This window comes from Lampris incognitus, chromosome 5 (genome assembly GCF_029633865.1).
Source record: "Lampris incognitus isolate fLamInc1 chromosome 5, fLamInc1.hap2, whole genome shotgun sequence".
NCBI lineage: Eukaryota > Metazoa > Chordata > Actinopteri > Lampriformes > Lampridae > Lampris > Lampris incognitus.
Genome location: NC_079215.1, coordinates 15,880,560 through 15,893,567, shown reverse-complemented (window position 1 = coordinate 15,893,567; position 13,008 = coordinate 15,880,560). Strand labels below are relative to the sequence as shown.

The window sequence follows — 13,008 nt, the reverse complement described above, 5'->3', positions numbered from 1 at the left end:
AATAACAACATGTCCCATCATACTTTAGTCAGGTATGAGACCAGTAATGCTAAATGAATGCACCAAGTGGGACAGAGTTCGACCTATCGCACCGAACCCGTGGCCTACCTACGTATTTCTCAGGTCCATTAGCCGGGTGTGAAGGGAGGAACAGAGTGCTCTAAAATGAGAGCAAGGGGAGCTACAGGAGGCGTGATGCACAGCGGAGTGAATGAAATTTACCATCATCCATACGACAGCTTTTAAACATTTTTACACCGGTGCCACCGCACGGCTCCAGGATCATATACCTCGAACCATGATGAGCTCGCAGTGGCTCAAAAAGAGACACTACTTTCACATTTGAAATGTTTGGGAAACATTTCACCATGTTACACACACACATACACACACACACACACACACACACACACCTACAATTACCTCGGTGGTCCAAAGACAGGCATTATGCTCCACATATTTTAAGCTACATCAAAATAAGAAACAGTGAAAACTAAAGGTAAGACCCGTTTACTTTTTGAATTCTTGCTAAAGAAAATCTGTGTAAAAGTCATGTTCATCATTATAATGCTAGATTTGTCGTATGTTGCTCATGTGATTCTTCAAAGCAGAAGTAAGGCAAAACGTTTGTTAGAACTTTATAAAGTGGAAGAGCCATTCAGACCAAGTTAAACTTGGTTGAATAATCATGACAAATCAGTAACTTTTATCAGGATTTTCAATGAGTGTATGTTTGGTTGTATTCGTATTTCAGGGCTCTGGTCAATAAATAAATGGGAATGTTTTTTTTGTTGCAAATAGGTAAAAGCTTTTCTCGTGACGCTCTAATGAACGTTTCTTTTCTTTTCTTTTTTTTTTAAATTTTAGTAAAACTAAATGAATCTTGAAAATGTACAATCACCCCAACAAGTTTTGACAAAGTCAAATCCGTGATAATGACCATTATCACATTAATATTTATTACAATTTGATCTCTCTATGCACAATTAAGTTTGCACATTGTGTTTTTTAGAACTACATGTTGTTCTCCCCTAAGCTATTTGGCATTAGATTTTTTTGCTTTCTGTTTCACACCTGAAAGGTGATCTTTGAAAGACTTTACTTTCCTGTGATTTTTGCTCCTTTTTTTCATGTTTATCGGTGAAAGCATTATATGATAGTGTATTGGTTCGTTTTGAGGGTCTTGTAATCGGTGTTAATTCATCAGATGGCTTCTCGTGACAGAGTTTTTTGTTGTTTTGTTTTGTTTTTGAGAGAGAGAGAGAAGTTTGGCGTTTTATGAAAAGCAGGCTGAGAGTAATCATTCGAGTTAAAGAAAAATCACCTTGACAACAAGTCCGGAAGGCCTCGTCAGAGCACCGGCACAGATTATCGTCGAAATCGTCCCCGAGTGGGCAGCGGTGACGCAAAACGTCCAATGCAAATGTGGAGCTTCTTCTTTCTCGTGGGGGCGGGCCGAGCAGTGTGCTGGATTGGCCTCTTAACATTACTACCTTATTTACATATTAAGTAGTCGTCTTTACGTCAGCGTTACAGATAAGTGTGTAGCTACAGTTTGGTTTTACCACCTCGCTCACAGGCTTAAGTGGGCGAAATATAAAATTTGTGACATACAAAGCTTTTGAAGTTTTTTTTTTCCTTTTAGGACAATTTACCTCATTCGCCAATTGCCAACACAATGCTTTGGCCTGCCTTTGGTAAATAAGCAGTGTTAGGCTGTTTCAGAGATTTAAGCTATACTCAACAATGGAAGTGAATTCAGTGCATATTGTCTGAGGCGGACCCTTGTACAGTACTGTAATATGTGTGCTTCAAAGCCATGTCAGAGCATTGTAACGTACTGTGTGATGCCTTTTGTTTTACTTTTGTTTTCTCTTTTTTTACATTAATATTTCTTTTCACAGAGGCAAAATATGTCATAAGAAAAACTCATTTTATAAAAGCACTTGTCATTGTAAACCGCATCTTTTATGTATAAAAAAGGCTAAAGGCATGATTTAACTTTTTATGAAACTTAGATGTTGTACTCGAATTAATTGAATTTTAAAACGAGTGATTTCAAAGATTTCTTTCTCCAAATAAAGTCCTCTTTGGCTCCAAGCCAACTGTCCTTGCTGCATTTGATCTTTTTCTTCGTACATCCGGGGAATGTCTCTTATCTGCAGCTAGCTAGCTAGCTAGCGCAGCAGCAACGGATTGAGCTAGCTAGCTACTCATTAGCTACAGTAGCAAAGTCCTGTTCCACTTTTATCAGTTGTATTGATTTGATAGTCTTCTTCTCAGCAACACAATAAGTCACAACAAATGAAGGTATTCTTTTCTTAAAGGCCCGTTATTCGCTAGCTTCAGCCTTTTGGACCAAGTGATCTTAAATGGATGAAATAAGAAGCTTGCCGTTTTCACCATGACAGCTAGGCCCCAGACAGGTGAAGTCTTGTCTTAAAGAGGAAAAAAACAAAACAAATTTCTGTTTTTTTTTCTTAAAATGAAACATAAGAAGGAAGTTAGGACATTACAAAACAACTTATTTTGAGATTATTCAAACCAGATTGGCGCACAAAAAAAGTTATTAAAAGATGACGCACGTGTCAGCGCCCTCCTGTGGTGAGGGAGTGGTTGTGTATCTTAAAATTGTTAGAGTGAAGAGGATAAGCCTCTCAGTTCAAAGAATTTTTGACAATGAACTTGGTATTTCAACGTCTTCAGTTGACGAAGTTTATCTAACATTAAGCGTAATGCTCGTCAAGCTTAGTTTGTCGCTACATATATATATAACCACATTGGCAGAGGAATGCATGATGCACGAAACAAGCTTGTACTGAAATGTATTAGTCCCCCCCCCCCCCCCCACATCTCTCTTAATATTCCGCTCCTAATTTGTTGAGCCCTTTTAGCAACACCATTGATGGTTTCCGGGGGGGAAAAACGCTATACATATATCCGTGTCTATATATATATATATATGTATGCATGTATGGACAGCTGATGATTGCTTATAGCATGAAACAGGCTTGTACTGTCTCATAATTTACTTGACTCACTGGATTATTTTGCTCCTTATTTGTTGAGCACTTTCCCTTCTATTGAGTGTTTCTTTTAACAACGTTATATATATATATATTGGTGTCAGCCTACTGGAGGTTATGTATCTTTTCCATTGAAAATAAGCCAGCAAATTTGACAGTTACCCTTAATACGCTTTTAGCCATAAGACCTCAACCAATGTTTAAATCTTTTCATATACTTGAAATTAAAGTGAACGATAAGTTTTAGTCATCCAGTTCTAGACTAATTGTAATGTTGTACTACTGCCAGACAGATAACGTCAACGTTGTCAATTGTGGTGGATTTAATGAATGAAGATTTCAAAATTCTGCCTCACATGTCTAGTCAGTCAATTGTGGTAAGCCTGCTTTGTATAATGTTATCGCCCTATTTCGAGAAGTTTGTGATGAAAAAAGTTCATAAGTGATGAGACTGTTACTAAAAAATATTAAGGAATTGCACTTGAGTTGAGACCTTCCTAAAAGTTGTCCTTAGGCCTCGCATAAGAACACTGTAGAGAGTCTGGTCTGTGGTTGGTTGTGGCTGAACTTTGGCCAGAAGGCATCTGTTACTCAACATCTGTCCCTGTTACACACTCTCTCCCAGCATGCTTTGGGACACGCCTGCTCTCCTGAGGGCGGCCTTTTGTCTGCCTCATTGTCAATTCCATCATTGTCTGCTCGAGTCTGTTCCCGTCATGTCGTGAGGTTATAAATCTCTTCAGAGGCCTGTGATACGGGGCCCGTGGTTTGTGGTGATTAATTTTTTGACTGGAAGTACAAACGCCACCCTTGTTTTACAGTTTAACGAGAGGAAAGAGAAATGACAGATTGAAAGAGATAAACCGTTGAAAACAACACAAAAAAGAAGGAAAAAAATATCAGCTTGAGGAAATCAGTTGTAGAAAAGGTAGTTTTGAGGCTGTTGTCACCAAAGCCGAGATGAGGGGGATTGTCTTCCATTAGATGAAAAACAAACTGTGTGGGTCTATTTGTTGTTTATATTTGAGAAGAAAAAGGGTCTTGAGTGTTCATCACAAAGTGTTTTTCACATTTTAGCAACTTTACCTGACTTGTAGTGTGCTGAAGAAGTGGGAGTGGTAAATGTAATGTAGGCCTATTGCTTTTTATGAATAACAGCCCCCCCCCCCCGACCCGTCTCCAGGGAAACGCTTTCAACTCGTGGCGGGGGCAAACAGAACAGTGTGGGTATAGAATAGCCCACCATGGGGTCGCCAGGGAAGCACAACAGATGTTACTGATTAACTTTGCTCACAGACCCCCGGAGGAAGACAAAAAAAAGTGTTTTTGGAGTGTTTAAGGATGGACAGACCATAAAGTTGCACACATTTTATTTTCATGTTTAATAATATTTATTTGGAAAAATAGTCGTAGCTACTTCCTTCATTCAAAAATAGTAAAGGAGACGGTAACATCACAATTTGTACAATACCTCTTAAATAACATTTCTTAAAAAAAAAAAAAACAAGTCCCATTGACCTGAAGTGCCTTTGCAAATATCATTAAAAAGAACTTAAATAATTATAACAAACATCACAAATATACAATAATACAAATAAAATTAACGCAAAATCATTAAATTAACTTAAATTAAATCATAAATTTAAATCATATCTTTTTTCTTCTTTTTTTCTTGGCTTTTTTTTTTTTTTTTTTTTACAAAAAGGACAAAACCAATGAAACTTTCAATTAAGACAAAAGTTTTCATGCCCCCTCCCCTCAAAAAAAAAAAACCAAAAAAACAAAACCATACTATGTCTTAAATGGGTTGGAGGGCCTCAGGAGAAGAAAAACGCACTTCAGTTACCACAGTGATCAATTCTACATACAGTCTCCACAGGTGTAGTGATGGGTAACACAGCCCATGTGAACAGCCTTGTGAAGAACAGGCCAGTATGGCCAAACATCCACCATTTGATGCAGTTCCTGCGCTCAGCAGCGACATGTGGGTTAAGAGAAAGGCACGGGTGCAAACGTTGCAGAAGAAAAACCAAAGTCCCTCTTAACAACGTTTTCCATTTTACATCGCAACGAATCATCAGCCTTGCACATCAGTGCCACGTGACGGCGTCCGTGTCTTATTACAATCTCGTTACAAAGCTTTTCATTGAATCCCTACACAAATCAAAGCCAGAACGTAAAGTCAAGCGACGATTCGCTTTGAAAAAGATAAAGAAAAAAATCCTAAATGTATTTTTATTTTTATTTTTTTATCGTTTGTATTTTTGCCCGGCCAGTTCTTATCCCACAGGCCGGCGCCGCCTGCGCTCTAGTTTCCAGTCGAGAACCAGCTCACTCTGAATATCAGTTAAACGTCTCAGTATCAGCAGCAGCCTCAAGGCGGGACACCTCCCCCCCCCAGGATTAGAGCAGCATTTGAAGGAGTACAAAAACTCTCCCATTAGAACAAAACAGTAACGGGCGGCCTACTGGTGGCACGTTACACCTGGAAAGACACAAAGATGGGGAGAAAAAAACCCACAGAAATTAGTATTCGTCGATTACATATCCCCGAGGCATAAAGGTGTGTTTTCGTGATGGCTGGAAACGAGGCAAAGCATTTCTCCGACTCACCTCGGTTGCAATTATACATTCGTCCTTCTCCTCTGACATCACAAACACAGATTTGTACTTGGTGTCCGCACATGCAGACATTTCTGGAGTTTTCTTTTCTGATGCGTTGCTGTTGGTTGAAAAGAGAGAGAGAAAGAGGAGCAAAACGGCCAACTTGGTGCTTTAAGTTCAAAGTGCGACAGAAGACTTGGTTTCATATGATGGTGGGTGCTTGCTGGAGTAAAATATTTACCTTTTTAAACGTTTGCTGCGTTTCTCCTCAAACTCGAACGAGTCCAGGGATTGGCACTTGTCCTCGCAGGCTGCCTCCAGGATGGCCTCCTTAGCCGCCTGCTCATGGTTGACCTCGTGCACGAGGTTATAGTCTGCGGGCGGCTGGCGGCTCTTGTAGCTGCTCCTCCCTGGTGAGCATCCTTCATCGGGGTCACTACAGAAGTCCATCTTCTTGTTGATGTTCTTGACGGCCGGCATGGGCAGAACGCTCACCGTCAGGTCCTTGTCACTGCGGTGACAGTTATTAGTCAGGTTATTTATGGTTTCCCCTTCACCGACAGTGTCTCCTTGACCACCGTGCTGAGCCTTGGACCGAAAACATCCGACGAGCACGGCGCATCCCGCCAGCAGGAGCAGCACGAGCGCCACCCCGGAAACGACAGCCATCCAGGGCACCTCTGTCCCGCGGATCGCTGCGTGGTCCGGAAGTAGGAACTGGCAGTTGCGGCCACCGTAGCCAGGCACACAGGCGCAGACGTATCGGTTGTTCCTCTCGTGGCAGGTGGCGCCGTTGTGGCAGGGGTTGTGCTCGCAGCGGCTGATGGGCGAACTGCAGTTGCGGCCGGTGTAGCCGGGGGGGCAGGTACAGGTGTAGCCATTTGGACCCTCCTGGCACGTGCCGCCATTCTGGCATGGATATGTCAAGCACTCCTCGCCGTTGTGGTCGCAGTTCATGCCTGTGAAACCCTCCGGACACTGACATAAGTACGAGTTGACGAGATCCACGCAGCGAGCACCTGTGAATGAAAGGGATGGCTAGTATAAATGTGTGCCCCACAGTGCAAAAAGGAACATGGACAGTGACTCTCAAAGACAAGAAAAAGGTTCAGGTGTAATTTACCTCAGCAGCTCACAACCATGTACTACTGAAAGGCCGACTCAGCTTTGAGTATGCTGATTACTAAGGGGATCGGGATTTTTAACATTATCTGTCTATAGATGAAGTAGGGATAACACTCCATTAGTAGCCATAATACTGAGAGTACCGAGCAGTCTTTTGTGGGTCTCTGAGATGGAGCCAAACTTGTGCCCGCCAGTGATATCACTGGCAGGAAATCTGTGAACCGCCATCTTTGTATGGCATTCAGTAGCAGCATCGTTATTTGCATTTTCTCATTCAATATACTCCGTTTCAATATATACCACCAAAGGCAGCGGCAAACCAGGAAGTAAGGGTTGTAGTTTTAACCACTACAGATTGTCCACCAGTGACGTCAACTGGGGACACTTCCTCACAATTTCGGCAGCATTTCAGAGACACGCAGGAGACTGCTGAGTGTGATGGCTGCAAATGGAGTGTTATCACGTTAACATATGTCTGTTAGAAATAATGTTGAAAATCGCCATTGCTTCCCTTTAGGTTTTCAAGAATTTTTTCACAAACATGGCTGACACACTTCTGCTTCATCTTGGCAGGGCAAAGATCAGTTTGCACTATTACCAGGAATATAAGACGCTTCTCTTTCACCTCCAATTCTGTCCGTGGTCACTTACTTTGTGTGACGTGTGAGCGTTACAAAGTGTTAACTTGTTAACCAAACCTAACGGTCATTTCAGGCCTGTTAGCAGTGTGTGACCCTTGATCAAAATCACTTTTTACAGTTGTGTAGTTGTCTGAGACAACAGCAACTGGAAGATATGTTAATGACAACACCGGTATTTTTTGGTCCGCTGTATTAAATCACAAAGTAAGTGATCACAGACTCGGAGGCAACCAAAAGTTGGCTTCTTAAGACTGTTGGGATGGTAGAAACTGATCATCACCCTCCCAAGATGAAGCAGAAGTACGTCGTCCATGTTTGTCAATGTTCAGTCCCCTGAATCATCTCTTTGGGGGCAATAAGTTATCGACCCAGACCCTTTACAATAGCTGATTTCACAATTTAGCCCAACATAAGCCGCAGAGGCAAAAGCTGATTGGTTGAAATCGTCTGGTGCTGGGTTTGGCTGGAGTGAAAACTTGTGCACCCTTGGCTCCTTCGTGGCACATTGATCAGATACTAAAAATGCTTGCCGCCCAGACTTACCGTTTGAACAGGGGCTGGAGGTGCAGTGGTCGATCTTTTTCTCGCAGTTAAATCCGGCGTACCCCGTGGGGCACTGGCAGTAGTAGCCTCCTTCTGGGTTATCAGCGCAGCGCCCCCCATTGAAGCAGGGGCCGTCGGCGCACGTCATGGCGCTCAGCTCGCAGTTGTTGCCATAGAAACCAGGGGGGCAAGCGCAGGTATATGTGTTTTCCAGGTCCTGTGGGGAATGAGAGGAGGGTAGAACATGTTTACCAACTGGAGTGTTAAAGTTATCATGTAGTGCTGTGTGTGTGGGTTGTAGTTGGGTCTATTCCTCTGTGCAATGTTGTATTAGTCAAGCCCATCCTCATCTCATGGTGTCATATTTTTAGGCAAGGCACCTTTTGGTATTTGTATGAGACACCATGGGTTTTACGAAAACTTCCACATCTGCAGGAGACGGGCCGGGTAACCACTACCTAACCTTAGTCCTAAACTTAACCACCACTTAACCCGTACGTGATTGAAATTCAAATATCAGGCTGAAAGTTTAATATTGGAATCTATAGAACAACCCACCGTGTCTCTATGCAGATGCCGATGGGCACCTTGCACATCATATATCCACATTTTGGCAACGTGTCGAAATACGATAACATGGGATGAGAATGGTTTCATTAGTCAAGAGTTTTTAATTGACAAACAAAACAAACAAAAAACAATTTCTTACAGTGCAGCTTCCACCGTTACGGCAGGGATTTCCAGCGCATTCGTTGACCTCGATCTCACAGCTGGCCCCCGTGAAGCCGGGCCGACAGGAACAGGTGTAGCTCCCCTGGCCTGTGTTACTACAAGTGGCCCCATTCAGACAGGGCTTGTGGTGAGTGCAGTAGTTGAGATCTGGAAAGACACAGAGGCACATGTGGATTAGCCACAGCCAACACATGGCAGAACAACAGCAGCAGCAGAAAGTCTTTTTTGTCTTCTCTTTTTTCCCCCCTTCCTGCACATGCTGCTCTTTATCTCCCTGTTTTTTTTCCTACCCTGCTCCCCCTGTTCTTGGTGTTCGTCGCTGCACTCACAATGAATTCTTTTTTGCCCCCCCCCCCCCAACACACACACACTGAGTCCTGTTTTTGTTTTCCTGTCTAATTCCTACCCTGGTTTTGTCTTTGTACTGACCTGTCATTCATACTCTTTTTTTTTTTTTTTTTACATTTTTTACTAATCGTCTAATCATATCAGGTGCACTTTGAACTACATTGTATGTGTGAAGGGTGCTTGATAAATAAAGTCTGAGTAAATAAGTCATCTGGCCATTTCCCTCGGTCACGCTATGCTCTCTTCCACCACTTTTATTTATCTTTCTTTCTGTCTAATATTCTCTGTATCCGCAATAGTCGTATATCAATACATGGCCATTTATCGTTTATATTCGACTTCATCCTGCGCTGCTCCATATCGCTGCTGTTGGCACGTTTGTTTGTATATAAATAGATATGCATGTAATGTAAAGTATATTGTGAGTTCTGACAACCAAAGACAAATTCCTTGTATGTGTAGATGCATACTTGGCCGATAAACCCTGATTCTGATTCTCTCACCTCTTCATCTCTACTGCTCTCTCTGTCATTGCATTTGTGTGTGTGTGTCTTTCTCTCACTAAGATTCTCTCTCTCTTTCCAGTGGGACTCACCTTGGTTACAGAACAGACCTCCCCATCCCTCCTGACAGTTGCACTGCCAGGGCTGCTGGCAGGTCCCATGGAGGCAGCCCGGGTAACGAATGCACTCATCACAGTAACGCCCTTTGAATCCAACTCTGCACCTGTTGTCCAATTAGGGAAAACCGGTCAACACCACTCAAATTACATCATCCGTCCCAATAATTAATTCATGCCATTTTTCTTCTTTTTTTTTTGCTTTGTGAGCACACCGAAACAGCAAACTTACTTGCACTCCCCGGGTTTCTCACAGAAGCCGTGCTCTTCGTCACAGCCTGACAGGCAGATTGCTATATCAGAGAGAGGGGAGGAAAAGGAAGTACGTGAGAAACACTGAAACACAAAGATGTTATAAGCATAAGTCCTGTATTTAAGTTGTGATTTCTGGAAACGCAGTGTTTGACTTGAATCCCAACAGATTCGTTAAAAAAGGGGGGGAAAGATCCCAAACTCTGCTAAAACTTGATCTTCTTACCACCGTGGAAGAATGTTCTGCTTAACATGGTGGATAGACAAAAGAAAGGGAGGGCGTGTGTGTGTGCGTGCGTGCGTGTTCGTGTGTTCATGCGTGCCTCCCAGGCACGCGTGCACACACACCCAAACACACACAGCCCCCTTTTTTTCCCCCTCCGCTGTGGGTCAAAACTCCTTTATTCATTCTGTGCACACAACACCCCTTAATGTCTCGGATTGGGGTAGATAAGAGTGGACAGCTGGCGAGTGTGTAGCCAGTGCGCGACAGCTGCTCCATTGTCTACTCTCTCTCGGCAGCTGCCCACTTCAAACAATACCTCACCCGCCTCCACCAATCAGCTCTCGGCCCACTCCAGGAGTAACGAATCGGACGTAGCATGTAAATTTATGGCACGCGTGAAGATTATAGATTATTCCCAAAACTTTCCTTCAGCCTCATTTGAATAAATCAAGTGGTTGTGTGTGTGTGTGTGTTAGTGTGTGTGTGTGTGTGTATGGGGGTTTGTTTTTACACAAGTTTTCTTCGTTGTGTCAGAAAAAAAGTGAGAAGTAGGCTGTAACAGTAATATTTAGCTGTGGTTTAAATAGCACATGGCATTCCCCCAATATACATGTTCTACAATAGCATCACGCACTAACCACGTTACACCTGGCGGACTCGCATCCGGGGGAAGTGACCCCTTCGTAACACAAGAAGCTCGCCGCCTAATCACCGACAGAAGTAACAATAACAACATTCGTGTGTAGCCCCGAACAACATACACCCTTGGTAAGCTATCACCAAGGATCGGATACGCTATGCTAAAAACATATTCAGTTGAGAAATCGTCGAAAAATACGTTGAGCCCCCCCCCCCCCCATCCGTGGCCGGTCGTTTCCATGGAAACGATAAAGGCGCAAAGAACTATGGGACGCTTCTGGTTTCGCCGAAGACGTCCGGCGACCACGAGCGCCTGTATACTTGTGCGCGTGCTCGTTTCTCTCACGTCATAAATGTGCGCGCCGTTAGGGTGCAGCGTTCACGGGGCCGGCGCGGCTCTCTCGTCCACTCACGTTCGGTGCAGTAGTGTCCCTTCCAGCCCGCGTCGCACGTGATCTCGCCGCGCTCCCCGCAGGTGAAGTGGCCGAAGGCGTCGTCGCGGGGTCGGCAGAACACGGAGCATCCGTCGCCGTAGTAGTGCTCGTCGCAAACGAACCGGTACGAGTATTTCAGTTCCGTCCTGCCGCCGGTGTGAAGGTCCTGAGACCACTCCTCTCCCACCGTCAGGTGCCGCTGTGTGGTCATCGTGCTGATAACGCGGTCCGGGTTCTCTGGAAGGGGAAAGGAGAGAGAGGGGCAGCAAAAAATAAAATAAATTAGATGTGCGTTGGTGACGGCCATGCGTTCGCTCGCACAACAGCGTGATTATTGTATTCAGTGGTGGGGGTGTTGCGCTCACTGGCGTTACCTGTGGAGAGGTCATCTTTGGAGTCGGTGTGCAGTGCCTCGATGATGAGCGAGAAGGTCCCCTGGGGAACACACACATGGCTTGGTGAGACAGGTGGCCAGCGGAGATGTGAAGATAACATAGAAAGCGCACGCAGGCGGGCCCAAGGCGATTGTCCCTATACACTGAGTGTGGAGAATGCTGTTTCAGACGCTTAACCTGATCCAAGACCGCAGTGGCAAGCTGTGGCCCGCCATTGTGTTCCGTTTGGGCCAGAACGACCCGTTTGTAGGCTGTTAACGCTACTGGCCTAACCACTGTTAACTTTTGAGCAGTGAGGTGAAGGTAAGGTATAGTGGGTATTTTTGGTTTAAGTTCTGCCGTTGTATTGCTACAGAATCCAAAGGTGGGTTGGGTCAGTGTGGCCATTCGGTGCCAGGTGACATCCGTTGCTAGTGACCACAACGTGTCTGAGGGTATCTTAAGGATGGGGGGGGGGGGTTTCGTACGTGCTAACACAAAATGTAATGTGATTGTAAAGCCCCTGGGACTGATTTGTGATTCAGTTCTGTAAATATGACCGAACCTGAGTGGACCGGGTCAGAAATGTGCCACACAGCCCCACGACTACCCGCGGACTCAGAAAGAAACATGACGTGGTTTTCAACATCACACAAAGCACAGGTTTCATGCACGAATCAGGGGAAATGGTTTGGTTTGGTTTTTCCTCACCGGCCACGTGAACCCGAAGTTAATTTTGATGGGGTTGGTGAAGGAGCTCTCCGGGATCACTTCGGGGACCTGGAATGAGTTTGATCCCAGCACGGGCGTCACAGCGCCGCCGTAGGTGCAGGGCGGCTCCGGGGAGGCGTTTGGCTGGTAGTGTTTGAGACAAATTCGGAAAAACGTTTTACATTCACACTGCTGCTGGAATGGCGACGTGAATCCACCCTTGCAGCAGTTTCGGTTCCCCTGGGCCCCTTTCTTGTTCAGGAACTCCTGCAGCTTCAGTTCAAAAACCCCCGAACAAAATCCCTGTTGGGCAAGAAGAACCCCTCGTATTACACAACCAGAACTTGCACACATTGTCTGAGGTTCTGCAGCTGGACTAGATGGGCTAGAAATGGGTTGGACCGCTTACCTGACACAGTAAGATGGACATGACGGCAACAGATAGCAGGATGACGCGCCCCATATTAAATAAATAAATAAATAATAAATAAATAAATAGGAAAAAAAGGGTGTCGAGGCTCAGGTTGTCCTCAGGGATGCCTCCTCTGTCTCTTAACGTCCACACCTCCGGGGGTGATGCATTGAGCTCGTTTTTGTTTTTGTTTGTTTTTTCTTCTTCTTCTCGCCTCAGACAGACGTCTTCGCTGTTAACTTGTAGCGTCAGCCACGCCGTCTTTCATTCATGTCCCAAAAAAGAACAACAAATAAATAAAGGATAAATCCCAACTTGGAAA

The 13,008-nt window shown here is 44.4% G+C and overlaps 1 protein-coding gene across 1 annotated transcript; it reads right to left on the bottom strand.

Moving 5' to 3' along the window:
* Positions 1–5,505: 5,505 nt before the first annotated feature.
* dla (deltaA) lies at positions 5,506–12,755 on the bottom strand. The gene is made up of 11 exons (XM_056279791.1): positions 12,684–12,755; positions 12,275–12,577; positions 11,564–11,624; positions 11,169–11,426; positions 9,871–9,931; positions 9,615–9,745; positions 8,649–8,818; positions 7,940–8,156; positions 5,872–6,649; positions 5,640–5,748; positions 5,506–5,511 (listed from the first exon to the last, which is right to left on the bottom strand). The coding sequence occupies exons 1-11, from the start codon at positions 12,735–12,737 to the stop codon at positions 5,506–5,508; spliced, it is 2,148 nt and encodes a 715-aa protein (XP_056135766.1). The 5' UTR covers positions 12,738–12,755.
* Between the last annotated feature and the right edge of the window lie 253 nt (positions 12,756–13,008).

Coding starts and splice junctions, on each gene's coding strand:
- dla (XM_056279791.1), bottom strand. CDS start 12,737: ATGGGGCGCGTCATCCTGCTATCTGTTGCCGTCATGTCCATCTTACTG. Junction 11,625..12,274: donor ACTTCGGGTTCACGTGGCCG/GTGAGGAAAAAC, acceptor TGTGTTCCCCAG/GGGACCTTCTCGCTCATCAT. Junction 11,427..11,563: donor CAAAGATGACCTCTCCACAG/GTAACGCCAGTG, acceptor TTCCCCTTCCAG/AGAACCCGGACCGCGTTATC.